General features: G+C 29.0%; 5 protein-coding genes and 1 long non-coding RNA gene across 11 annotated transcripts; 2 read left to right on the top strand and 4 right to left on the bottom strand.

Moving 5' to 3' along the window:
• Positions 1-1,639: 1,639 nt before the first annotated feature.
• Positions 1,640-3,073, bottom strand: LOC117165839 (uncharacterized). The gene is made up of 3 exons (XR_004466099.2): positions 2,538-3,073; positions 2,140-2,439; positions 1,640-2,023 (listed from the first exon to the last, which is right to left on the bottom strand). It is a non-coding gene; the product is annotated as an uncharacterized LOC117165839 (long non-coding RNA).
• A 566-nt stretch (positions 3,074-3,639) lies between these two features.
• Sf3b1 (splicing factor 3B subunit 1) lies at positions 3,640-11,583 on the top strand. Of its 2 annotated transcripts, XM_033349437.2 has the most exons (19): positions 3,640-3,785; positions 4,065-4,243; positions 4,323-4,409; positions 4,509-4,635; positions 6,618-6,697; positions 6,808-6,975; positions 7,054-7,270; positions 7,357-7,761; positions 7,845-8,308; positions 8,388-8,745; positions 8,821-9,113; positions 9,194-9,319; positions 9,394-9,615; positions 9,700-9,882; positions 9,974-10,162; positions 10,251-10,426; positions 10,508-10,780; positions 10,865-11,081; positions 11,148-11,583. In XM_033349437.2, the coding sequence occupies exons 1-19, from the start codon at positions 3,758-3,760 to the stop codon at positions 11,304-11,306; spliced, it is 3,951 nt and encodes a 1,316-aa protein (XP_033205328.1). In that variant the 5' UTR covers positions 3,640-3,757; the 3' UTR covers positions 11,307-11,583. The 2 variants fall into 2 exon arrangements, with proteins under 2 accessions (XP_033205328.1, XP_033205329.1); XM_033349438.2 differs by lacking the exons at positions 3,640-3,785; positions 4,065-4,243; positions 4,323-4,409; positions 4,509-4,635 and adding an exon at positions 5,547-6,295.
• LOC117165916 (actin-binding protein IPP) lies at positions 11,075-17,740 on the bottom strand. 2 transcript variants are annotated; one of them, XR_013058046.1, is made up of 8 exons: positions 17,309-17,740; positions 16,445-16,973; positions 16,188-16,353; positions 15,109-15,455; positions 14,642-14,988; positions 14,340-14,560; positions 13,920-14,266; positions 11,075-13,826 (listed from the first exon to the last, which is right to left on the bottom strand). XR_013058046.1 is itself a non-coding variant. In XM_033349440.2 (7 exons), the coding sequence occupies exons 1-7, from the start codon at positions 17,376-17,378 to the stop codon at positions 14,030-14,032; spliced, it is 1,917 nt and encodes a 638-aa protein (XP_033205331.1). In that variant the 5' UTR covers positions 17,379-17,740; the 3' UTR covers positions 11,075-14,029. The 2 variants fall into 2 exon arrangements, 1 of the variants encoding a protein (XP_033205331.1); XM_033349440.2 differs by having other exon boundaries at positions 11,075-14,266.
• Positions 17,741-17,971: 231 nt separating this feature from the next.
• LOC117165917 (protein CNPPD1) lies at positions 17,972-20,023 on the top strand. Its single transcript, XM_033349441.2, has 5 exons — positions 17,972-18,171; positions 18,245-18,341; positions 18,646-18,851; positions 18,928-19,056; positions 19,127-20,023. The coding sequence occupies exons 1-5, from the start codon at positions 18,127-18,129 to the stop codon at positions 19,853-19,855; spliced, it is 1,206 nt and encodes a 401-aa protein (XP_033205332.1). The 5' UTR covers positions 17,972-18,126; the 3' UTR covers positions 19,856-20,023.
• Positions 20,024-20,130: 107 nt separating this feature from the next.
• On the bottom strand, positions 20,131-23,523 carry LOC117165918 (uncharacterized). 2 transcript variants are annotated; one of them, XM_076617330.1, is made up of 7 exons: positions 23,383-23,523; positions 22,886-23,309; positions 22,440-22,562; positions 21,065-21,106; positions 20,828-20,895; positions 20,568-20,771; positions 20,131-20,490 (listed from the first exon to the last, which is right to left on the bottom strand). In XM_076617330.1, the coding sequence occupies exons 2-7, from the start codon at positions 23,223-23,225 to the stop codon at positions 20,407-20,409; spliced, it is 861 nt and encodes a 286-aa protein (XP_076473445.1). In that variant the 5' UTR covers positions 23,226-23,309; positions 23,383-23,523; the 3' UTR covers positions 20,131-20,406. The 2 variants fall into 2 exon arrangements, with proteins under 2 accessions (XP_076473445.1, XP_076473446.1); XM_076617331.1 differs by lacking the exon at positions 23,383-23,523 and having other exon boundaries at positions 22,886-23,371.
• Positions 23,524-23,803: 280 nt separating this feature from the next.
• Positions 23,804-25,365, bottom strand: LOC117165751 (coenzyme Q-binding protein COQ10 homolog B, mitochondrial). Of its 3 annotated transcripts, none has more exons than XM_033349102.2 (3): positions 25,165-25,365; positions 24,420-24,539; positions 23,804-24,325 (listed from the first exon to the last, which is right to left on the bottom strand). In XM_033349102.2, exons 1-3 carry the CDS (start codon positions 25,167-25,169, stop codon positions 23,881-23,883), a joined length of 570 nt encoding a protein of 189 aa, XP_033204993.1. In that variant the 5' UTR covers positions 25,170-25,365; the 3' UTR covers positions 23,804-23,880. The 3 variants fall into 3 exon arrangements, with proteins under 3 accessions (XP_033204993.1, XP_033204992.1, XP_076473448.1); XM_033349101.2 differs by having other exon boundaries at positions 25,086-25,364; XM_076617333.1 differs by lacking the exon at positions 25,165-25,365 and adding an exon at positions 24,709-24,839.
• Positions 25,366-25,567: the final 202 nt, after the last annotated feature.

The following is a 25,567-nucleotide window of genomic DNA, read 5'->3' as shown; positions in this document are numbered from 1 at the left end:
ACATATGCAGATAGTGGTAAAAAATGCAACTGTGTAGCTCTCGCGGTAGTCGCACACTTCTCATGAACATTATCACGTGTGTTAAACGAAACATTTCAAAATTTTATTGGCACTGTAACGACGCCCAAGTATTATGATTATTAATAACTATTATTTGATACAATTTTGAATTTTTGGAATTCCTCTTTTTGAGATTTTTGTAAACGTATATAGAAATTGCAAGATGTATATATTTTGCAGACACAAAAATATTTGAACAGGCTATCATTCACTGTAACAGCTATTATAATATGCTTAAGATTTTTCTACTAATTATTCATAATACTAACTTTTCACTAAATATAAGTTTACGGTAAATACCTTGCAACTTCTAAGTATGCATGTATATTTTCAAATTGGATTCGAGTTTTGCCGATATAGTCATATCAGTGGTGTCTCATCGCAGCATTAATCAAATTTCAGAACGTTTTATATAATACGCATGACACGCACATGAAAATTTTCCATGGTAAATGTACAAATACTTTTGGAGCCAATTTGTATGTATACATATGGATGTATATTTGATCTCTATATCTTTCCAGTATCTTCGAATATAGATAATATCATAGCATATACTGAAGTCATATATCGGTCGTATATACCTATGTATTATGACAAAGTACTTTCTATTTTTAACCACATCTAATGTCTCACTGATAAACCACACCCGCGGAAGTGGACATTCGATAACAACCTACTATTAATGGCTTCTCTTTAGCTTAACGAACGTAAGACGTGCTCGTAAATCTATTTACTTTAATGATCAACGATAATGCGGCATATTGACATTTGCAGTTATACATGGGTTTTAATATACCGCATGATCTTTGATTTTCTATCGAAATTACTTCGAAACGTTGTTCCGTAGAAAGAAAAACTTCAAGAATTCATTAAACGTTACCGGGGACGGTAAAAAAACGAAATCGGTTAATCCGAAAATCTCCAAAAACACAGAGGAATCTGTTTTCAGCCGAATCTTGACGTCATCGTTTACCGAAGAACGTGAGAAAGCGTGATTTTCGTGCATGTTCTCTTGAAGTCATAGATGACGCATTTATTCCAAGTTAATATTGACACATTTTTTAGGTCGATTTGTACTGCAATTTTTATCTTGTACCACGAGGTAAAAAGTTAAAATCTTCTGCTTGTTCACACGATTATTTCAAATACATTTTTTCGGCGTCATGAGTCAATATTTGTCCAAGCCATAATCAAACTGCCAGTTATATTGGAAAATTTGTAATTTGCATTGAACGATAAGAAACGGCCACCTGCCTGAGCTGCAAAGATTTTCTTAATTACATTCTGTTATTTTATCCTTTTGGATTGTTTTATTAATCTTGTGCATTATTTGTACAAGCTAAACCAATCTTTTTCCAGTTTGCGTCAGCCACAGTTTATACAATAAGTAATGAAAGAACACATGCAAAATGTTTCCGAATAGAACCGTTATCAGTATGGGAAATATTTATAGTAAACGATGTTTCATCTGATTATGCATTACACCTGAAGGAGAAAAGAGAAAAAGAAATCAAAATTTCCTACAGCTGCTTAAGACAAAAAACTCACGATCAGTTGCCAACTCGAAATTCGCCAATTGGATAAAATACATGCATATATATACATATATTAAAAGGATCGGAAAACGTATTTACGTAATACTTCTCATCGTTTAGGATTGCATCGGAGAACCACGTACTACTCATTTCATAAGACTGAATGATAAATTTGATAAGATTTTAGAATAACATGTTTATAAAATATAAATACTTCGGTTATCAATATTTCTAAAGTTAGATGAAAGAATTTAAATGTAAAGGAATGATTAAAAAATGTTTCAGAAACAAATAGATGATAATCCTGCTTCTTAATGACCATCGTGGTTACTTTAAAACTTTCGCGTAGATCCTCCTTTCCTTGAGTAATAAATATTGCAGAACTTGTGAAGTGAAATAAAAACCAGGTACTTCTAAGAACGTGTCTGCAATAGATAGTAAATGTAATATATATATATATCAGAGGATTCGATAATAAATCACAGCAACAGAGGCGTAATTAAATTTACAAAGATAATGCGATAAAAATCATAATAAATACCTTGTAGAACGTGGGGTGCTTAGTTTTGATAAATTACCAGATTATTGTTGATATATTATCGGACCAACTTTTCAATCGTATTAAAAATAACTAAAGTATTAAATACGTTTAAATATTAAGAAAACAGTGTATTTTTTCTTTTTTTTTCTTCTTGCGAAATGATATAATTGCTATAAATTTTACTTTATCAGTCAACATTTGTTGATAATGATTTTCGTGCATTGTTTACCTTTTATTATCTAGTTGTATTGTAAAGTAGCACAGCCTAAATATTTGCGTTATATCATATTACATATACGTCTGAAATAGCGAATAATTTGCATTAGGCTACGTTTAAAAATTCTTACTATAATAATGACATTAGTATTATTATTTTTGTATAATTTCTTCGTAATTACCGCGAGCGCAACGTATACACAAAGTAAAATATCGAACAAATAAAGAAAAATATCGAATCAAATATAACAAATTTCCGTGTATATTGCGATTGTTGAAAAACATGATAATGTAGTGAAAACAGTTAATTAAATGGGACTGTATCTTAAATTACAAACGAATGATTCTTTAAAAAATGTTTGATTCATTGATCCATACGAATTATATACTCTTAGTACTTTAATTCGTCCAAAATCAGATGTGAACTCCATCTATATACATGTATTCTGTTTTTAATTCTGTTTATAATTCCCACAAACATCATTACATGTATAAAAATATATGTGAAGGCACAGCTTCTTAAAATAATCTATTTAAAGTGATTCAATATTTGGAAGAAATTTGTAAATTTTTATTCGTGCATCTTGCTGATCAGATGGCATATAAAAAAAATGAGGGGATCACAAAAGTCACATTCCACAAGGTAATTCTCTTAATCAGTTTCTTTTTCTTAATAATAAAAATTTGCTCGCTTTATAGACTGAACGTTGAAACCCTATCACCACGAAGCGGTGAAAAAGTGAAACTAATCACTATTGCTGTCTGTATCTAACATTAGTATATATATATCTATCTTTGTCGCACACTATTGCGTCCCTTGCCTACGGAAGAGGCATATGCTACCATCTATTTGATACAAAAGTAACAGCAACTGAATAGGAGGACTGGATAGGAGCAATAAGGATAAATGACAGCACATAACTTGCTAGATAAAGATAGCAATATTGTGCGACAAGGACAGATATACATACTTGAGTTAGACAAGAATTGCGATAATGTGCGACAAAGACTGCAATAGGGATTAGTTCCATCTTTCCACGGCTACATGGCGATAGTGTTTCAATGTTCATATAAATTTTCATTACTGACAAAAACAAAGAGGATTAATTTGTAAACTTTTATGATTTCGTCTTCCGAATTACATTCTATCGTTGTGTATACGGTCGTGTAAATATTCCAAACCTCATTTTCATACATAAAACAACAAATTTTATTGAACATTTTGCTAACCTTAAATTGAATACTCATGTAAACGCACTTTAATGATTTGGAAATAATTGATAGTGTGCCATCTTATAACATTACCAATATAAAGGTTGGTAAAGAAAACGGGATTTGGTTCTTTGGTGAATCTTTTTCATGTTCTGGAGGATATTTTTCTGTAAAATTTTGATGCTGAACGATGGATTCCATTCCCAGAACGCATGAAGGTTCGTTTGTCATAAATTAAATTCTGGTATTTATGATTGGAATTATACTTTATTTTAAATTATTACCTGCGATTCTATTCATTTATGTAATTTAATTACCGAATATTTACAAATCTTTATCTAAATTCCTTTGATTAGACTCAGTAATAAGAAACAACATAAGTAAATTTGATATTTAAGCAATCATTTGCTAATAGTTAATCTTAATTATTCTAGCCTTGCATTGTGTTAGATTCTTAGTAAATTTAATGTAATTTGTATTTGTATTGATCTATATAGATATTGAAGCACAAATACGAGAAATACAGTCAAAGAAAAAAGAGATTCAAAATGCATCTACTGAAAAGGACCAAGTAGGGCTAGGAAAGACTGGGTTTTATGATCAAGATATTTACGATGGAAGTAATAATAAATATGAAGGCTATGTTACATCTATTGCAGCCAATGATGAGATTGAGGTAATTTCATTTTTTACCATGATGATTGTTTTTATTGTAACATAATAATAAGTTATGAATTGTATTATTTTTTCTTAAGGATGAAGACTATGAACCAACAACTTTTAGTACTAATAAAAGACCAGGCTATACTGCACCAGCAGCATTACTCAATGATGTTGCACAGGTATAATATTTTGAAAACAATATTATTCTTATTATTATTAATGTTGCTAATGGTATTAATAATTTTAATTTAATAATGTTTAATTTTTCTATGCCCCAGAGTGAAAAGGATTATGATCCTTTTGCGGACAGACGACGACCCACCATAGCTGACAGAGAAGATGAATATAGGCAAAAAAGACGAAGAATGATTATATCGCCTGAGCGTGTCGATCCTTTTGCAGAAGGTTGGTATTTTTTTCTTCTTAAGTTAAGCAATTTGAAAACAAAACAGGTAATTAGATATTAAGTGTGTTTATATATTATTATCCTTGTTAATATTTTGAAGCAATATAATAAGTAAAAGAATAATAATTATGTACTAAATAATAATGAAGATAAATTAATTAATAGAGTTAAATATAATTTTTCTTTTTTTAGACTAAGATCACTTAGTGCATATAAGTGCTAATTATATTGCAACAAAATATGTGCACAATAAAGCTTCTATCACTGCAGTTTATAAAAAAACTAAGGTCATTTTAAATATATTTTTATATCTGAAAAAAGTCAACTTGATTTTAATGTGGCAAAAATGAAATTTAATTTAATAGATATTATTATTTTGTTCCAAATTATTAAATAGTCAAGTTGACTTTTTTTAAAATCATTTAATGGTACTACAAACTTGATTATAAAGTATCACAAGTTTCAATAACTGAATGACCATACCACCAATGTCTGTTTTGTATCATTTTTATCTTTATTAGAAAGTAATATAATGTAAAAGATGAACTTAAACTTGTATGCAATTATGTTATTTAGTTTTCCAAATAATTAGTAACATAACTTAACATGTTTTAAATAATTTATAAGCAAATATATGAAAATTTTATTTTCATTTATTCGTAATATGATTTAATTTGTTTCTTATACATATAACCACAGACATAAAGTAATTTAATATTTCACAAAATCAAAATTTTATATTAAATAGATAGACTTGTATATAGATGTTCAAAGAAGACATTAAATATAAATATATTACAACAAAAGTTATTTTCAATATTAATAAATATTAGTATATTTATCTAGTCTGTTTTAATGAATACACATTGAGCAATATCTTTCTGTTGCTGTAGTATTACTAACTATAATAACTGAGATAGATAGTTGTTTCACATATCAAAAATATTATGATTTATATTGTCTTTATATAAGTTTATGAAAGGCACAAATAATGATCTTTTAGTATATACAATCGGCTAATTATAATCAGATCTAAATTAATGAAGGTACAGATTATATGTTGCTTGCACAGTTATTTTCTAAAATATTTGGGTTCAAAATATTTATCTCAGTTATTATAACAGTTAATAGATTTAAAAATTTTTCATGCTTAGATTGTGGAAGGGTTAAGAAATAAATAAGACAGACTGGCTTGAGTGAAAAGAGTGAATGTGATTCTTTCAAATAAATACTAATGTTTACATTTTTTTCCAATCTTAGTGACGGTCTGCACATTTGGAATCATCTGCTTACCGAGGATACTATGTCGAAGGTTAAGCGAGATTGAATTGTCACAGAGCATTACAGTCACATCGTATAAATGATACAATGAGACTTTTTTTTATATTCAATTATAATTTAATATATTTTCATGAGTTTCTTTTTTCACAAATTCTTTATTTACTGTTTTGATTGCTTACACGTATAACACATATGGGTCGATAAATTCTCATTGTATCACACATTTCTCGTGAGAACATAAATATTGAAACATAGTATGAGTGGTTGGTGTGCAAATATTATTAATAACAAGAATGAGTTGATTTTTAGATGGCTAAAGTATTTTTCGATGTGGAAGACATGAGCAGGACAGTGCTCCCTATGGCACCAAATTTTCACGTACGTATGCTATATGCCATCTGCTGTTGCAACTCTCTCAAACCCGTTGCGTAATTAACGCGATATTTTATTTACGATTTGTTGTTACATTTACTTCTGTAAAACATCTTTATTGTCATTTAATTTGATGATATATGCAACGTGGAAATGAGAGTCAATTCAGTAGTTTACTTAGAATATATTCAAATATTCTAGGGGCATTTTAACAATAAATATCATTATAATATCGCTAGGTATGTTCAGAAGTTTTTGAAAATTTAAGCATTCATTGAACAAATAACTAATGGTTACGCTCTGCGTGACTTTTGGTTCCTGATTACAGGTGGTAAGACGCCAGACATCGGTTCTAGGACATATACCGTGATTATGCGGGAACAGTTATTGAAAGGAGAAGAAACTGAGGTATATGATCAGCAATTTTAACACGTTCAACTTTTTCATTAATATTTAAGTAAAAAATATTATTAAGTAAAAATATATTTAAGATACTCACATAATATTTATACTTATAGTTAAGAAAAAAATTAGCAGAAAAAGCCAAAGAGGGAACATTGAAAGCAAATGGTGAACCTAAACCTGCACCTAAGAAAAGAGGTCGTTGGGACCAAACAGATGATGCTCCAACACCTAAGAAACCATCTGGTACAACTGCAACACCAACATCATGGGACAATGCAGATGTAAGTAAATAGATACTTCTGAACTAATTTTAACGTGTGAGAAATAATAAAAATTATTACCTTTTAAAATGTTATTAGGTAACACCTGCTGCAATTAGGTGGGATGAAACGCCTGGTCATGGTAAAGGTGGAGAAACTCCTGGTGCAACACCAGGCGTAAGTACAAGAATGTGGGATGCTACTCCAGGACACGCAACACCTGGTGCAGCTACTCCTGGTAGAGAAACTCCTTCTCATGAAAAAACTGTTTCAAGTCGTAGAAATCGTTGGGATGAGACGCCAAAAACTGAACGTGGTAAATATAAAGTATATTTTATTAAGAAGATAGATAACAAATCAGGAATAAATAGTTAAATAATAAATGTTTGTTTTATATATTAGAAACACCTGGTCATAGCAGTGGTTGGGCAGAGACTCCAAGAACAGATCGAGTTGCAGGAGATTTAATTCAGGAGACACCAACACCTTCTGCTAGCAAACGTCGAAGTCGATGGGATGAAACACCTTCGAATCAGACACCTGGGTCTATGACGCCACAAACTCCAGCAACTCCTCTTACTACACCACATCAAACTTCAATTTTAACACCTAGTGGTGTAACACCAACAGGACCCAAAGCTATGGGATTGGCAACTCCAACACCAGGACATTTAATGTCAATGACACCAGAACAGCTTCAAGCATATCGTTGGGAACGAGAAATCGATGAGAGAAATAGACCACTCTCAGACGATGAACTGGATGCCCTGTTCCCACCTGGATACAAAGTTTTGCAACCACCTGCGGGTAAATGATGCAAAATAATGATTTTTAAAATTATGATTGAGAAATATTTAATTGTATATTTAATTTAATCTTTTATAATATAGGATATATTCCAATTCGCACACCTGCAAGGAAGCTCACTGCTACACCGACGCCTATTGCGGGCACACCACAAGGATTTTTCATTCAAACTGAGGATAAAACTGCGAAATTCGTAGACAATCAACCAAAAGGAAATTTGCCTTTTATGAAACCAGAAGACGCACAATATTTTGATAAGTTATTAGTCGATGTTGATGAAGAAACGCTTAGTCCTGAAGAACAAAAAGAGAGGAAGATAATGAAGCTGCTATTAAAAATTAAAAATGGCACACCACCAATGAGGAAAGCTGCTCTAAGACAAATTACAGATAAAGCAAGAGAATTTGGCGCGGGTCCTTTATTTAATCAGATACTCCCTCTTCTTATGTCTCCTACACTTGAAGATCAAGAACGGCATCTTCTTGTGAAAGTTATTGATCGTATTCTTTATAAACTGGATGATTTGGTTAGACCCTACGTACATAAGGTAAGTTTATACGCTGTATATAATATTTTAACAATTTTCTCTTAACATTGATAAATGTAAAAATATGATTTATTTTTAGATTTTGGTCGTTATTGAACCTTTACTTATTGATGAAGATTACTATGCTCGTGTCGAAGGTAGAGAAATTATCTCTAATTTGGCTAAAGCAGCTGGTTTAGCAACGATGATCTCGACTATGAGACCAGATATTGACAATATTGATGAATACGTTCGTAACACGACAGCCAGAGCATTCGCTGTGGTCGCATCAGCTCTAGGAATTCCTTCTTTGCTTCCATTTCTTAAAGCCGTGTGTCGCAGTAAAAAGTCATGGCAAGCTCGTCACACGGGTATCAAAATTGTACAACAGATTGCTATTCTTATGGGATGTGCTATATTACCACATTTGAAGAGTTTAGTTGAAATTATAGAACATGGTAATGTGAAACTATCTTTTAGGGTTATTAAATAAAATTTCAAAAGATAATCAGAGGTCACTGATTAATTTATAGGTCTCGTGGATGAGCAACAGAAAGTTCGTACTATCACTGCTTTAGCAATTGCTGCATTGGCAGAAGCAGCCACACCATATGGTATCGAGAGCTTTGACTCTGTTCTAAAACCGCTTTGGAAAGGTATTCGTACACATAGAGGAAAAGGTCTTGCTGCATTCTTAAAGGCTATTGGTTATTTAATTCCTCTTATGGACGCCGAATATGCCAATTATTATACTCGTGAGGTGATGTTAATTCTTATTCGTGAATTCCAGTCTCCTGATGAAGAAATGAAAAAGATTGTTCTGAAAGTAAGTACCTTAAGTTATAATAAGTTATAATAAGTTATAACATGTTAAATATATTACTATTACATTACAATATACTGTAGGTAGTGAAACAATGTTGTGGAACAGATGGTGTCGAAGCACAATATATTAAAGATGAAATCCTCCCACATTTCTTCAAACATTTTTGGAACCATCGAATGGCTTTAGATCGTAGAAATTACAGACAAGTATATATTACATAATATTAATAGGTATACTTACAATAATTACAGAAAGCATTTTATAAATCTTAATTTTATAGCTTGTTGACACGACTGTAGAAATTGCAAATAAAGTTGGTGCATCAGAAATTATAAATCGTGTGGTAGACGATTTAAAAGATGAAAACGAACAGTATAGGAAGATGGTTATGGAAACCATTGAGAAAATAATGGGTAATTTGGGAGCCGCGGATGTTGATTCTCGTTTGGAAGAACAACTCATTGACGGTATTTTATATGCTTTCCAGGAACAAACAACAGAGGTTCATAATATTTATAATCTTTATAAACAATTTCAAGTTTTACATATATTATAATGAATTTATTATATTTGTTATATTTAACAGGATGTTGTAATGTTAAATGGTTTTGGAACTATTGTGAATACATTAGGAAAAAGAGTGAAAGCATACCTCCCACAAATTTGTGGAACAATTTTGTGGAGATTGAACAATAAATCTGCAAAAGTAAGACAACAAGCTGCCGACTTGATATCACGAATTGCCGTTGTCATGAAAACTTGTCAAGAGGTAAATTCATATTCCATACAGGCATAAGTTTTATTAAAATTTCATAAACCTAAATTTTGGTAGTATAAAATCATACTTATTTGTGTTATAGGAAAAACTAATGGGTCATTTAGGTGTCGTTCTTTATGAATATTTAGGAGAAGAGTACCCTGAGGTATTAGGAAGCATTTTGGGCGCATTGAAAGCTATTGTAAATGTCATAGGAATGACAAAAATGACACCACCTATTAAAGACTTACTACCACGTCTTACTCCTATTCTGAAGAACAGGCATGAAAAGGTCTGCATTATTTATACAAATATATTTACGTATACATTCAAAAATCTTGAAAAATATAAATTATTTATACCTAAACTTCTCTGTTTAGGTACAAGAAAATTGTATTGATCTCGTAGGTAGAATCGCAGACAGAGGACCCGAGTATGTATCTGCCAGAGAATGGATGAGAATATGCTTTGAACTTTTAGAATTGCTCAAAGCTCACAAGAAAGCGATTCGAAGAGCTACAGTAAATACATTTGGTTATATTGCCAAAGCAATAGGGTAAGTATAAACTAAACATAGAGGATTTATAATATATTACGTTTTAACATCATTTTGAACTTTTTATCTTTTTCTGTGCAGACCTCATGATGTATTAGCAACCCTCTTGAATAACTTAAAGGTACAGGAACGTCAAAATCGTGTATGCACTACAGTGGCTATAGCTATTGTAGCTGAAACCTGTAGTCCATTTACGGTTCTTCCAGCTTTGATGAATGAGTATAGAGTACCAGAACTAAACGTACAAAATGGTGTATTAAAGTCTTTATCCTTTTTGTTTGAATATATTGGAGAAATGGGAAAAGATTACATTTACGCTGTTAGCCCACTATTAGAAGATGCGCTCATGGACAGGTAAAAAGAGCATTTATACAAAAACTTAATGTTTTAAATTAGAAATAATTATATAATAATCCAATTTAATATAACGTTATACAGAGATTTAGTGCACAGGCAAACTGCATGTGCTGCTATTAAACACATGGCATTGGGTGTTTACGGATTTGGTTGTGAAGATGCATTGATACATTTATTGAATCACGTATGGCCCAATGTTTTTGAAACTTCACCTCACTTGGTGCAAGCATTTATGGATGCTGTAGATGGTTTACGTGTTGCTCTTGGGCCAATTAAAATACTACAATACACTTTGCAGGTAAATCATTCAACACATTGTATTTAAGATATTAATATAATAGATATTTTCATAATGTTTTTACAGGGATTGTTCCATCCAGCACGAAAAGTAAGAGATGTATATTGGAAAATTTATAATTCTCTTTATATAGGTGGACAAGATGCTCTTGTAGCTGGTTATCCTCGAATTATGAATGATCCAAAGAATCAGTATATTAGATACGAATTGGACTATGTTTTGTAATGATTTTAAAGTATATGTAAGAGATGTTGTATCATACATTTATATAATCTCCGTAGAAATTAGCATCCTTCGCTTATTATTGTTTATAAACCAGCTAAAATAATTGTATGTTCTTAAATGTGACGCAAAAGATATAGACAACAGTATTTATTTCTTGGACTTCTTTAAACAAATTATATATAAATTCTTCTAAATTAGAAATTGATTCTGATTATAAATTTGCATAAAAAGAGATATTTGTCAGTCCGTATATAAATAAAATGTTTCGTATTCTAAACGATATTGAATTTATTTCGAAGCATTATTTCGCTTCAATATTTATTTAGTTGTTCCCTTAAATTTTATTATATTGTAGTAAAAGAGAAATATAATTATTTTAATCTTACGTAAGATATATTTCCTTCATTTACAATGTTAGAAAAGTTCATATAATTGTATATTTACATAAAAATAAAACAAAATGAACTGTATTCTTCATGAAAACAATATCATAATGAAAACACTAACTTGATTCTTTTTCAATATTTTATTTTTGAAACTTAATTTGTTAAACTACCAAATGAGACTAGTGGCAATTTATCTTTAAATATTTATTTGTAATTTTTAAGACAGTTTAATATTTTATAGTATATATTGTGTAAAACATTCACATACTGAACTTATGTATTTATATTACAATTTTTAAGTATCATTAGAGAATACAGTCGTGTTTGTTTTACATAATATTTGCTTCTTATCTATGAAACATTTATCATATTTTTTGTATAAAAATTGCGTGTGAAATGTCTGTACCTCCAAAGAGATTTTTTTTAAATTGGCATAAAGCATATATGTGTACATATACATACGCATACATCACTGTATTCATGATATTTCTCAACTATTTATGAATTCAATACAATTCCTTTAAGTTCGGTTCTGACAAAGGTGCAATATATATTTTATGCATATTACTATTGTATATACTTTCAAATTGGAAATCAAGCAAAATTTAAAAGCTAAGCTCTTAATATCGTTAACATAGTTAAATTATATATAAAGGCCATCTTTTTATCAAATAGCACTTTCAATAACGTATACATATATCCGTAAATTAGTATAATAAGAATGAATATATCATTATAAATGTGACAAAGTAAGTAAAACTAGACTTTCTTCTACAATATTTCATTATAAAAAAATAATTGATTATAAGAAACACATAATACACATTAAAAAGTATATACGTTTATAAAATTAAGATAATAATCTTCGTTTTAATGAATTTTAAACAATTCTTTTCAACGAATATCGTTATTTCAAAACAGTTTTTCACAAAGTGTCTAATGTTTTGTATTTATTAAAACATAACCATAAACACAATAGATGACTAATATAAGAAGAACAACCAACTAAAACAGTATAACAAATTGAAACTTAATACGAATTACTATTATATCAATTATTTCGTAATAACATCTTGTATAAATCATTTGTTAAACAGAACTTTGGTATAAGAAGTACATGGAAGTATGTAACTGATGTAACAGAAGCTGTTTCTGTGATGAAAATGCTAAGAGGAGCTGATTATAGAATCACACTGATATAACATGTACACTTTATAAAAATTTCAGGCTAAGTACTTATTCATATGCATGAATTTGTAAAAAGCAATATATAAATGTGACAAGCAACCCCTTATTAGTTTTCTTTCTCTTTTTGTATCATTTCAAATTTGTACGAATTTTACGACACATTAAACGGATGCTTCCAATTTTAATTTGTATATAATACAAGCCACTCTTTACAAAAACCAATATGCAATCAAGTTTGTTAATAAAACTTATTAACATAAGATGCAATTTCTTAACTTATGAAAATTACATGTGATTCTATAAAACACGACTTCGCAATTTATAAGATACCTCTCTATAATTGTTTAAAATATTAATTAAGAGCATAATATCATTAAGTATTTATCTCTCCTTATGCCGTAAAAAATGAATAAGTAACGAAATATAACGAAAAATATTATTTATAGAGAAAAAATCGATAGAGAAAATATCTCCAGCACGCGTAACTGTAACATACAATTTTTGATGAAAATTAAATATATCTCACTTGCATTCTTTTGGACTAAGAACGTTTCATTTCACACATACTACATGGAAATATATTCTCCGTTTATTTCTCGTTGTAGTGTGATAAAATTTACTATAGAATATCATATCTCGTATTCTTGATAACTTTGGTAAATGACTATAGAATGTGAAGGCTGTTTCTCTCTCAGTCACTTCTACAATTAATAAGATTTTTATTACGCTAAGGAATTTTTAAAATATATGGAAGTCAGTTTCAGCTACTTTCATTATTAAATATATATAATAAATTCTTTTTTGAAAATCAGCATACGTAATTTAATGGGTACAGAAAATAGCATTGTAGTATTATAGTGGAACATTTCTCTTTTTTTTTTTTTCAAATCCTGTTGCATCTTATGTTCGTTAGGAAAAATTCTGTCTCAACTGTTAAAATTGTAATCTATAAAAAAATACATCGAAGATTATGTATGTTTGATTTTGCATGTTTGTATATACGACGTAAACGAAGATAGTCAAAAAACATGTTTCTCACTTGATATCATATATACGTTTAAGAAGTATTTAATAGATGTTGAAATATCGTTATGAAATTCAAAAGGAAACGCATATGATTAGAGTGATATGATCGAAAAAAAATTTCAATCAAAAAGGTGCAACAATTGCCGATGCTTCACCTCTACTTGTCGGCAATGCAGCACATTCATGCCATTTATTTAAATGGGGATCGTAACATTCAACTGTAGAAATTGTAATTTGCGTCCGAAAAAAATTGATTTCCTGACACTGTTCACCTCCTATAACATAAAGCCTATTATCGGCTGCCGCAATTGCAGGGTATGATCTACCCATATTCATAGGCGCAACGGTACTCCATTTGTTCTGAAATAAGAATAATATTATAACATACAAAAGATTTAAATAACAACATTATAATATATAAAAAGTAAATCACCTTTTCAAAGGAATATCGTTCAACGGCCGTTAAAACTTCTTGATTTTTATTAGTACCACCGACAACGTAAATATATCCATCAAGAATAGTAATTCCCATTTGTGAACGCGCGGTAAGCATTGGAGCTAAATGAGTCCATTCTCTTGTTACTGGATTGTAACTCATTAAATCTTGACTATGCCTGTTATTATGTGTACAACCACCGACTACATACATTAATCCTAAATATGTTAAAATATAAAATCATATTCTATATCTTAATTCAAAAACAAAGAATTCTTTCTATAATTAAATTCATTCACCTTCATAAGCAACTACTCCCATGCTGAATCTCGGTTTAGGAAGTTGCCCGTCAAGTGTCCAAGAATTAGTTATTGGATCATATATCTCTATCGATCCACCAATATCTTCACCCACCCAGCCACCAAATGCATATAAGCTATTATCCAAGGCACAAAGTCCAAATTCACACCTAGGTTCTTCCATACAGGCGATCGAAGTCCATACATTATCACGTGGGTCGTAACATTCACAATTAGCAATAATACATGATTCAAGTTCTCCACCAACAACGTAAACTTTACCATCTAATAATGCAACCCCTGGTAATATTCGTCCTATTCCAATAGGTGTTACCTTACTCCATTCACTATAAAAGATATTATCATTTAATGATCTAACATGTAATATTTTATTGTTTAATGATTTAACATGTATTACTTTTAATCTGCAAATTAATATTAATTAGTATATATGGATGGAAATGTACCCGGTAAATATATCATATTTTTCGATTGTTTCGTAAGTACTTTCAGCAGCTCTACCCCAACTACCTGCTGAATGTTCACGCCGTAATCCACCAATCACTAAAATGTTTTTCTTAGCACAAAGTCTAGGTTGTGCGTGAAGAGGCACAAGACATCCTTTATTTGATACTAAATCCTTTTGTATAGATCTTAACGCAACGATAAGACTCGCGTCTTTACATTCCAAAATAACTCGTTCCAATCTTGCTAATGAACACAGCCGTAAACGTATATGGCTTAATATCTCAAATACGTAACATCTTCTTGTTGGTATATCATGAACAATCCAATTATATGCTGCTTGGAAGACCTAGTAGCATATCAAAAGATCATAATGTAAATAATATTTACTATTATTTGAACTATTAAGTTTACATTTTCAAGAGTATATACAGGATGTTTCAGAACGGGTAGTACAAGCAGATATGGATGGATTCCTTATGAGAAGCAAATCGAAAATATAGAATAATAATATTTTGTTTGAGACTTAGTTTCTGAGAAAACTAAATTTGAAAATACTTTGCGTGCGTGAAACACTTGCCACACTTAAATTGCTCCGTTCCTGTGCTTATGATCATGCAAATGATGATTTTGGTAGAATGGTAACTTGGCCTACAAGATCACTGGATCATCACTGGATCATCACTGGATTATCACTGGACCACACAGGCATTTGAACTACGGATTCTAAATTTATTGACATTAGTTTATGCTTCCGTGATTTGGAGAGTAACAATTTTTTTATAGTAAACTAAACGACAATTTCAATAATTTCTTTATTAATATAAGTCTCAATTCTGCTAAAACATAGTATTAGTCAGTGTCCTTCATAATATGGTCAAAATAATAACATATAATACAATCGGTTAAGTCAAAAGCGTTACAAGTACCCGCGAACACGAAAAATTTTAAAACTTAATTTTCTGGAAAACGGGGCCGCAAATAAAAAGTCATTTTTTTATATTTTCGACTTTTGTAGAGAATCTTTACCCATGCCCACTTGTATTACCTGTTCCAAAACAGTCTATATAAGAGTACAAACCTGGAATTCAGTATCAATATGAATATAATCACTACTGAGAAAATGAACAAGATGTTCTTTTGGCAGATCCAAAAATTCTTCCTCTTGAGATACTTGAGGAAAATTGACTTGTATAAAGCGTAGGGCAGTTTCCAAAAGATCTAATCTGTTATGAGCTTCTGCAAATCTATTTAATATAAATATTTTAGGAAATAGTCCTTTACAATAATCTAGGTATATGTCTTGCTCATGTTTTGCTATAGTCTTGCTCATCTCACCTATAAATCCCAAGGGCATTTGAATAATGCAGTTGCTGTTTCAAGTAAGTAATGCAACCAAACACTACTTCATCTAATTCTAGCATATCAGCAGCTGCAAATAATTCTTGAACATTGTCCTGGGTAATATCAACATTCCCAGAGTAAATGAAATCCACCAAGAGGGAAAGTATATGAGCTGATACTGAATGAATTTCTACTAATTCCTGTTGTTCTTCCACCAAGCCACCAGTGAACATAGCATTAAAATAAGCACTTCCTGCTGCTAAAACCGATCTGTGTGCTCTAATAATGCTTCCACCAGCGACCAGGCCTACATCACTAAACTGATTTTTTAGTCTTTGGGTATTTAAATTCCTTAAAACTTTCGGAGCATATTCCCCCACAGCATAAACGGTATTGGAAACATCAGAAGTTTGTTTTACTGGTTGTGTTGCAAAACCCATATTATTACAGTTATGGCCATTCTTTATTGGTGGCACTGCACCATCCGCCATGAAACTGTCAAGTTGTCCTTTATCTGCAGTTCCTAATAAAACAATTATCTCCTTTGTGCGATTATAATTTTTATTTGAATACTTCATAAAAATAATTCTTCCTAATTTTATATAATTTTACAATGTACATTTTGGATTTACAATTAATTTATTATAAAGCAGAGAATTGTTAGTTTTTAAATATTATTAAAAATTTAAGTCATCTAAAATCTAATATAAGGAGAATAAAAAATATGACACATAATGGCAACTAGATTTTAATCGAATAGGTTCATTTATTACATTTACGTAATAATTATATTACTTCAGGAAATGCAGTGACTTAAACAATTAATTAATTAAAAAATGATATATAGTATATACTTACGGCATATACGCGAAAGCACCTTATAGACGCTTTGAAACGATTTTGTATTATTTTTCCCTTTTAAACGCATCACTACAACCACATTTTCACGTAATTTTATTGCTTGATACCGCTCTTTATTTGGTTCATCCCTTTCTTGATTCCACCAATTATTCACTAATTCGGTAATAAGAAATCTGACATATGTCAAATAACCTATTTAATGTATGAAAGTAGTTACAAAAGAATCACTAATAAGAACGGTATATAACACGTTTACGAAACAATTTACGAACATCAACAAAGATAACATGAACTTGAACTTCTTCTAAACATAAGACTACATATATATACTTTACTTGTAACTGAATAAGAACACCGACTTTTCCTTATTTCTATATATCAAAATTAAAGCTTCTTATTCACTCATTCTACTCGTTCGATTTTGGTAATTCAATTATAAGTTCATTGCCTTTCAGTTATACCAACAATATAATAAGAGTTATCCTATAAACATAATCGACATATATATATTTAATTTTTTATTTTATTTAATCTTTGTTCTCACACAAATATAATTTTACATACATATCGTTCAATAAATAAGTACTCTAATGTTTTTCAGATCAGCTAATTCAATATTTGTAGTGGTACGAATGGTATTTTACCTATAGCTCCATTCATTATGAACAGGAAATATAAATCATCTTGTTCTACTCAAAATTGGGTTTCATGTATCATAGCTTCAAAATACGATATTTATAAATTGTTGTTTCCATTTTTCATATATACATATATTATTTTAAAAAATATTCATTTAGTTTCATTAGTGATTTAACATGTCGACTATGTCAAGGAAAAGGAAAACCCCATCGAAATTAAAGGTAACACTAGTTTCGTACCACATTTTTAATGAATAGGAATACAAAAATTTCCTAACCTTATTTTTATTTACAGAGCATTGATAATCACGACGAATTTTTAAATCGTATATCGAAATCGCTTTACTATTCGAAATTACCAGTAACTGATTGCCTCAGTTTACCTGTTACCGGTTAGTATCAGTAATTTTAAAAATATTTATTGGCATATTCGCTCTACTTAAATTATATTAATTAAATTGTATAATTTCTAATTAATCTAATATAATAGTCTTAACAAGTTATTTAAGTAAAAAATAACGTATTACTTTCTTATAAGCTATATATTATTATACTTTATCTATTTGATATAAATTTATAAATTGTTGTGATACTTAAGCAAAATTTTTATATTTTAATAATATTTCACAAACAATTATTTTTTACAAACAAATATTTTTCATCATTAATGATTATGTAATTAAACTTTATTCTTAGAATTGGCAGCAGAGTTATTTACTGAAGTGAAAGGTGGTTATACACTTGAAAGATTAGATGTGGAAGAGGCTAGCAGAATATCTAGAAATGCATGTGTTTCCCCATGTTCCCTTGTTTTAGCATTACTGTATTTGGAAAGATTGAAAGATTGTAATCCAGAATATCTTCAACAAGTGGCACCTTCTGAGCTCTTCCTTGTTTCCTTGGTATTATGTTTGCCTCAAATAAGATTAAATTAACTATTGAGGATTATTATAAAATATATTGTTTTTTGTTCTACAGATGGTGGCTAGTAAATTTTTAAACGACGAAGGAGAAGATGATGAAGTTTTTAATGCTGAGTGGGCACTATCAGGTGATCTGACTATATTACAAATAAATCAGTTAGAGAAAGACTTTCTCAAAGCTATTGTAAGTAAATTAAATATACTACTGAATCTATGATGTATGTTATTAATAAGAAATCTTTCCAATTATACAGGATTGGACTGTTTTTGTTCATAATCAAGAATTTTGGGAAAGACTACAGAAATTGGAGAAAGATGTAGCTTACAGAGAAGCACAGAAAAGAGGCTGGTTTTCATATACAGAATTAACTTGTCTAATGAATTCAATGCAATTAATAGCAGTAGCACAGGCTGTAGTAAATATGTCAACCATTTGTTTGGCAACATATACTGCAGGAGTAATTACTCTTTTAGGCTCTGCCTTAGTTGCGAGCTACCTTCCAGGGACAGTACTTAGTCCAAGACAAATAAATAATTCTACAGATATGAAAACAGATTGTAATCCAGTAATGGATATAACCTCATTGCCAATTGAAATTGAAAGTATTTCATCAGAAGATATTTTAATTGATGATTTTATATATACATCCTTAAGTTGCAATCAATCTCAAGAAAATTGTGAATATATTAGAATAAACGAGGCTACTGATGCAAATTGGAAATGGTGGTTAAATTCTATGATGATATGGCTACCGGAATATTCAGGTCTAGAGTCGACAAAAACATTGCGTACAGCAAACGATAAAACCGAATATGCAGACACGTCAATGACAACAAAATTTTTATTCGACATTACTATGTCAGACGAACCTTTTATAAAATTTTGGAAACAAATATTGGGGATTGATTTAGAAATTCTTCTGCACGACTGGAGATATTACGCGAACTGTGTTACAAAATTGACACTCGATCATCAGCACTGAACATCACATATCAAAATATTAAAATTTAACAGGATATATTGTCTATATTAGAAGAGTTTCCAAAAAAGGTATATATATATATATATATATTTTTTACTAACCTGTAACTGGCAAAAAAATTTCTTTATTAACAAATCATTTTTTTCAATAAAGAATATGAAATATGGAGGCATTAGTTTTTCTTAATTATGACAACCTTTAGGATATAAGCTCTACAAACAGATCTAAATAATAAAAAGAAAAATGATAATGTCAGAATATAAGACACAGGATAATCTATCTGTTACTACTGCTATTTATACAGTTTTGATAATACATTTACAATTACTTTATAGATTATGTATACATTAAATACATTCATTGTACAGAAATTACACAATATTACATAAACGCTATGATTGTCATAAATTAATGTTGCAAATAATTACGAAACTTGGTCTCGAGTATATCGTAAGTTGATAATTTTTTCTCTACTATTGTACATCAATTTACTATAAAAAGTAAATATTGTAATAATAGTAAAAGTTTTTAAGCGTGTAATATTTATAATTTCAACCACCATTATGAAAATAGGAAAAAACAGGAATAGGTGTCATCCCGATAATGCAGCCAATTGTAACTCCGATAACACGTCCCTGGATTATTAAAAATTATTTTCTTATTCGTTGTAAATTCTTAATCGAAACGAAATGTAAAAGTGAATGTATCATACCAAATTAGCGGCTGCTTTTGTTCTATGTAGGTTTAATTGCATGGGAGTAAGTTTTGGTGCTTTAAAACCAACACTTTGAGCAAAACGTTCTACATAATGTACAGACCCAATTCCTATTATATCAGATATCGTATTTCCTAACGCGGCAGCTGCCATAGTCGATATTGGAAATTTTTTATTCAATATTATTTCAATTTGATCTCCCTGAAATGACAACATTACAAACTCGAACATACATAATATATATCCGTAATACATACAGCAACAATCATGATGAAGTTGTCAAGAAAACCAAAGCCAATGAATGGAATTGCATTTGAAATTGCAACTGTAAGAATGTTATATATCATTATATAATATTAATTAAACATCTTTCACAATAACAAGTTCAAAAAATTATTATATTTTATTAGATAGATTATTTTAGTAAATACTTAAAATTGAGTTTATATGTTTCTTAAATATATTTGTTGAATGTTAATATTTAAAATTCATACCTAATACTAGATCTTTTGTAGTTGGTTCTGGAACAGTTTCAGCTGCAAGAGGAAAACGAAAAATGTAAATGTGTGTCTTTTTATAACATGATAATAATTAATTAATAAGTAACTATGAAAAATATGATTCTTGTGTTACAACACATAAATGACAAAGGTTCATGCATTCATTTCTTTATATATACAAAACTTAATCATGTTTAATAACTTTATAAGTGATAGGGAAGTTACTAAAGATTGGCATGAAATGATAGCATTATATAATTTACATGAGGAATATTTACTATGGTTAATTACCTAACAACAAATAAAAGAAAATCTATAGGATAAGTAATTAATTAATTAAGTACACAAGATTATGAAAAACAAAATTTTATTCAAATAAAAGTACATTTTTTTTTTATCTAAAAAGTACTTACATTAAAGTTTGCTACGTATATGCTAAATATATCTGTATTCTGTGTAAAATTAAGTTAAGTATTCTGTTTTAGAATATGTTCTACAATATGAAAAGAATATTTAGCATGCAAAAACATGAAACATTCCACATGAAAATTTAGTGGAAGTAGCAAAAATTAAATTGTAAAAATATTTTAACATGATCTTTTTTTATATAATGAAAATTTCTAAAATTATTTACCTAAATGTTCAACTTATTTTTATACAGGTATCTGGCTGCATTCATTATGTTCATTGTTGAATTAATAGATGAAACTCATTATAAAGTTCTTGTAAAAAATATGCTTTTTTCAAAGTGTTCAACATCTTAAATCATAAATGTATCAAAGTTACTTAATGAAATTGTGAGAGTTATTATTCAAAAATAGCATATATTGTTTAAAAAGAATATAATATAAAAACATAACTTAAATAGTTTAAATTTCCCTTAAGCTACTATATAGCATTATGTATATTGTGTTAAAAACAATAATAAGTATGTACATGTAATGTAATATATTACCTAAGTGTGGTTCTGTAGTTGTCTTTTTAAAACATCCAGAAAGTTCAGTTAGAATAGAAGAAGTAAGTAAAAGAATTAAAACACAATTAAAACAGTTGCATATAAAATACTAGTTTAGTGCATATTAAAATAAACTTACAAATTGATGCCCATGTAGAATGCAATGGAAGAAAATTTTTTATACTGTTAAAGAATAATGAAAATTGCAATGAATCATAATATGATAATAATAAATATTTTCACCTTTGAAATTCAGATCATTAATATAAAAAAAAGTTAAATCTTAGTAATATAGAATTCTATTATTGCAATCTACTTTAGTAGTGATGCAAAAGCTATTATATTTCATTTTAAAATTATAAATTGTTAATTACTGATTATTACAAAAATTAAATAATGTTCTTAAGCCCTTACCATACTTGCGCATAAACCAATCTTCTGGTACAGGACAATAAGTGCCTGTAGGATCCATATCCCCTAATGATATTTTGCTAGGCCGTCCAAGTTTATTACACCATCGAAAAGCAGCTAATTGGTCTTAAAGGAATAGAAGAATAATTCTCATAAATGTTGTACAAGCAAAATTCATTCATACATTATTCATCAGATTTATAAAAAATAATTCTATTTTAGTGGTAAATAAACTGCAGATTTTTATGCATTTATGAAAAATTCAAAAATAAAAAAGTGCATAAAATGCACATCATATGTAAAAATATATAAAATACCTGAAATAGAATACTTCTATAATATTTCATTTGCAAAACAATTGTCTACCTACCTTCTTAATTATATTTATAGAAATATGAATTTACATAAATATTCGCAGTCTAATGATAATTTGTAGAAAAAATAATTACCTTGATATCCAACTCTATCCTCTTCCGATTTACATTCTTTAAGAACTTTTAAAAAAAGATTTCGTTCTTCCAAGGTAAGCTTAGAGGCTACTTCTTTCGCCTTTTCCTTCGTTAAGGATTCAGGAAAATTTATTTTGCTTCCCGCGCTATAACGTGTCCTCGATATACTCCACGTATCAACAAGAAACGAAAATAAAGAATGCTTTCTTAACAGAAAATTATCCACGCAACACAATTTTTGACGACTGTGATAAAATCGCGATATATTTCTACTAAAATACATCATTTCCCGCGGGATAAATACTGTTTGACTAGTTAAAGTTGCAAGCACCGTACACATCTTTACGAAAATGAATATTCCCTTCCCTTCACGATATTTTGAATCAAATTTACGTGATTACGAAGGCATGTATAGTACTAATACCTAAAATCAATAATTGTGTTTGTTTAGTAGCGATAAAGATACACTATGCTATTAAACATTTAAAGATACATACACGTGCACATATCTTGAGTTACATAGATACACTGGCAATGACTCAATCTTACGTCATTGTTAAGTCACATATTTAATAGTCTTAAACATCAAAAAATCATTGATAAGTTTCAGTTATCTTAATCAGTTAATACTACTTTATTTTTGGTTTTCAAATATTTAATCTTTTAATTTTGTAACATCTGTAGTAACATAAAAAATTATTACATATAAAAACAACTTGCAATAATTTTATAATTAGATGTTAAATATTTGCAATATATATATATATATATATATATATATATATTATAATATACCAGATATGTATATTAGAATATATACTACTTCAAGTGTAAGTAGTTTCTTAAAAATATTATATATATAATATTATGATTTATACAACCTTGACTTGAGAAAAATTTACAAATCAGAAAAAGGAAAACGTTTAAGAAGTGCTTTTATTTATAAATTATACAATATTGTCATTAATTATTTATTAGTTTAATATTATTCTACATCATCTTTCTAATCGTACTGTTTTAATACATGGCCTTCCATATCTACGTTTAGCTTCATCAAGGAAGGCATTTTCCATTTGTCTCACGATTTCGTTAAAAAATAGATTCGACAAATGCGAATGAATTAGTGATTTAAATTCGAACGACAAAGAAAAATCAATGACGCAAGTTTGTGCATTATTTTTTAATCCTGGACTGAAAAGCCATAACGTATTTAAATGATTAAATAATCTACCATCTGAGCATTCAGCTTTTACGAAACGCGGCCGCATTGTCGTCACTTTTGATGTATAACTTTCGTTTATAGGTGGAAATCCTATTACTAAGTTCGCTTTGAGCATATCATCACTTTTGAATATAACGTCGGACTTTTTACAAAATGGTACAAAATCTTTATAATTTTGCACGTCAGCTACGACATCGTATATTTGTTCCATTGAGAACCTGCGTATATAAAGAACTTGTCATAATATTTTTAGTTCCTTCGTGAAGTACCGATGAATTTAAAATTGACAATTCTTAAATTTAGGAAACTCACCCTACTAATTTACGACCTTCATATTCTTTTGTTCTTGCAATCATATATATTCTTCCTATATATTGTTTGTTAAAATTTTGCTTATTTTGAAGAACAGCATTTTCAAGCAATAAAATCGGTCTGAAAATGACATTGATACTTTTATCATAGAAATTAATTAAAAATTTAAAAAAATCTCTTGATTATGCATTTAAATGGTTCACCGAAAAAAATATTACTTTTATTATTCTTTAATCATAAAAACAAATTTTATATTTTATTTTAACAATTATAACACATTGTTACTTACATAATATTATTAAAAGGAAAGATTTAAAATTATGAGAAAATATATATGCGAGTGAAATGATAATGACTATTGTTTAAATTTCTAAAAATATAACAGTTATTGAAATATTTAGGAACGCTTGCAAGTGAAATGTACAAATATTAGTTAGGTTATGTATTATAATAATTTGTTTCATATTATAAATTTCCTTTTTTTATGATTATTATATTTAATATGCACTACATAATTTAGTATCTACAATTATTTTAAGAAATTATCTTAAGAATGGTAATTTAGGAAATGGAACACACATACGAAACATAACCTAGATAAATAAGCAATATACAGTTTATACTGAATGGAGTATTTAAAATAAATAAATACAAAAAGTATGTTACCTATACATGATGGTACAAGTTGACAATTCCACTGCATATAACATACATTAATAAAATTTATATACACAGATATACATACATCATATTTTCATATATGCATGCGAAAATTTTGAATGTTATCAATTTTTACAAATACATTTCGTTGGTTTTTGTCTAATTTTAAGCATTTCATCCAATTAAGATATATTTTATATTATCCATGTTTAAAAGTACGAATAAATTCTTTGAATTATTCAAAGTGGAACTACATAAAAAACTGATAAGAAGCATATAGATACATTTAAGAATAATAGGTGATATTTATAATTAAACGTCAATGAGTAGTATATAATGTATAACAAATTTAGTTTATATAATAAAATGAATTCATATTTTAATCTAGTATATTAATTATATTACACAAAATATATTTGGGAGTTGTGTAATGCAGATATTATCAACAAATAAAAGTTTTTTAATTTTAAGCAATTCTATTGAGTAAC

The sequence above is a fragment of the Bombus vancouverensis genome, chromosome 3 (assembly GCF_051014615.1).
Source record: "Bombus vancouverensis nearcticus chromosome 3, iyBomVanc1_principal, whole genome shotgun sequence".
Classification (NCBI taxonomy): Eukaryota; Metazoa; Arthropoda; class Insecta; order Hymenoptera; family Apidae; genus Bombus; species Bombus vancouverensis.
The sequence above is the reverse complement of the archived record's forward strand: the minus strand, read 5'-3'. Positions and strand labels throughout refer to the sequence as shown.

What these genes read in the sequence shown, in the direction of transcription:
- LOC117165751 (XM_033349101.2), bottom strand. Translation starts at nt 25,129, where the DNA reads ATGTTATATGCAGTGGAATTGTCAACTTGTACCATCATGTATAG. An exon ending in ACTTGTACCATCATGTATAG is followed by an intron (nt 24,540 to 25,085) that starts GTAACATACTTT and finishes TGTCATTTTCAG; the next exon opens with ACCGATTTTATTGCTTGAAA. An exon ending in GAAGGTCGTAAATTAGTAGG is followed by an intron (nt 24,326 to 24,419) that starts GTGAGTTTCCTA and finishes TTATATACGCAG; the next exon opens with GTTCTCAATGGAACAAATAT.
- LOC117165917 (XM_033349441.2), top strand. Translation starts at nt 18,127, where the DNA reads ATGTCGACTATGTCAAGGAAAAGGAAAACCCCATCGAAATTAAAG. An exon ending in AGCTCTTCCTTGTTTCCTTG is followed by an intron (nt 18,852 to 18,927) that starts GTATTATGTTTG and finishes TTTGTTCTACAG; the next exon opens with ATGGTGGCTAGTAAATTTTT. An exon ending in AAGACTTTCTCAAAGCTATT is followed by an intron (nt 19,057 to 19,126) that starts GTAAGTAAATTA and finishes CCAATTATACAG; the next exon opens with GATTGGACTGTTTTTGTTCA.
- Sf3b1 (XM_033349437.2), top strand. Translation starts at nt 3,758, where the DNA reads ATGGATTCCATTCCCAGAACGCATGAAG. An exon ending in AGTTTTGCAACCACCTGCGG is followed by an intron (nt 7,762 to 7,844) that starts GTAAATGATGCA and finishes TTTATAATATAG; the next exon opens with GATATATTCCAATTCGCACA. An exon ending in TATATTGCCAAAGCAATAGG is followed by an intron (nt 10,427 to 10,507) that starts GTAAGTATAAAC and finishes TTTTCTGTGCAG; the next exon opens with ACCTCATGATGTATTAGCAA.
- LOC117165916 (XM_033349440.2), bottom strand. Translation starts at nt 17,378, where the DNA reads ATGCGTTTAAAAGGGAAAAATAATACAAAATCGTTTCAAAGCGTCTAT. An exon ending in ATATTGATACTGAATTCCAG is followed by an intron (nt 15,456 to 16,187) that starts GTTTGTACTCTT and finishes ATATGCTACTAG; the next exon opens with GTCTTCCAAGCAGCATATAA. An exon ending in AACGATATTCCTTTGAAAAG is followed by an intron (nt 14,267 to 14,339) that starts GTGATTTACTTT and finishes TTCTTATTTCAG; the next exon opens with AACAAATGGAGTACCGTTGC.
- LOC117165918 (XM_076617330.1), bottom strand. Translation starts at nt 23,225, where the DNA reads ATGTGTACGGTGCTTGCAACTTTAACTAGTCAAACAGTATTTATCCCG. An exon ending in TACAAAAGATCTAGTATTAG is followed by an intron (nt 20,896 to 21,064) that starts GTATGAATTTTA and finishes ACATTCTTACAG; the next exon opens with TTGCAATTTCAAATGCAATT. An exon ending in ACTTCATCATGATTGTTGCT is followed by an intron (nt 20,772 to 20,827) that starts GTATGTATTACG and finishes TTGTCATTTCAG; the next exon opens with GGAGATCAAATTGAAATAAT.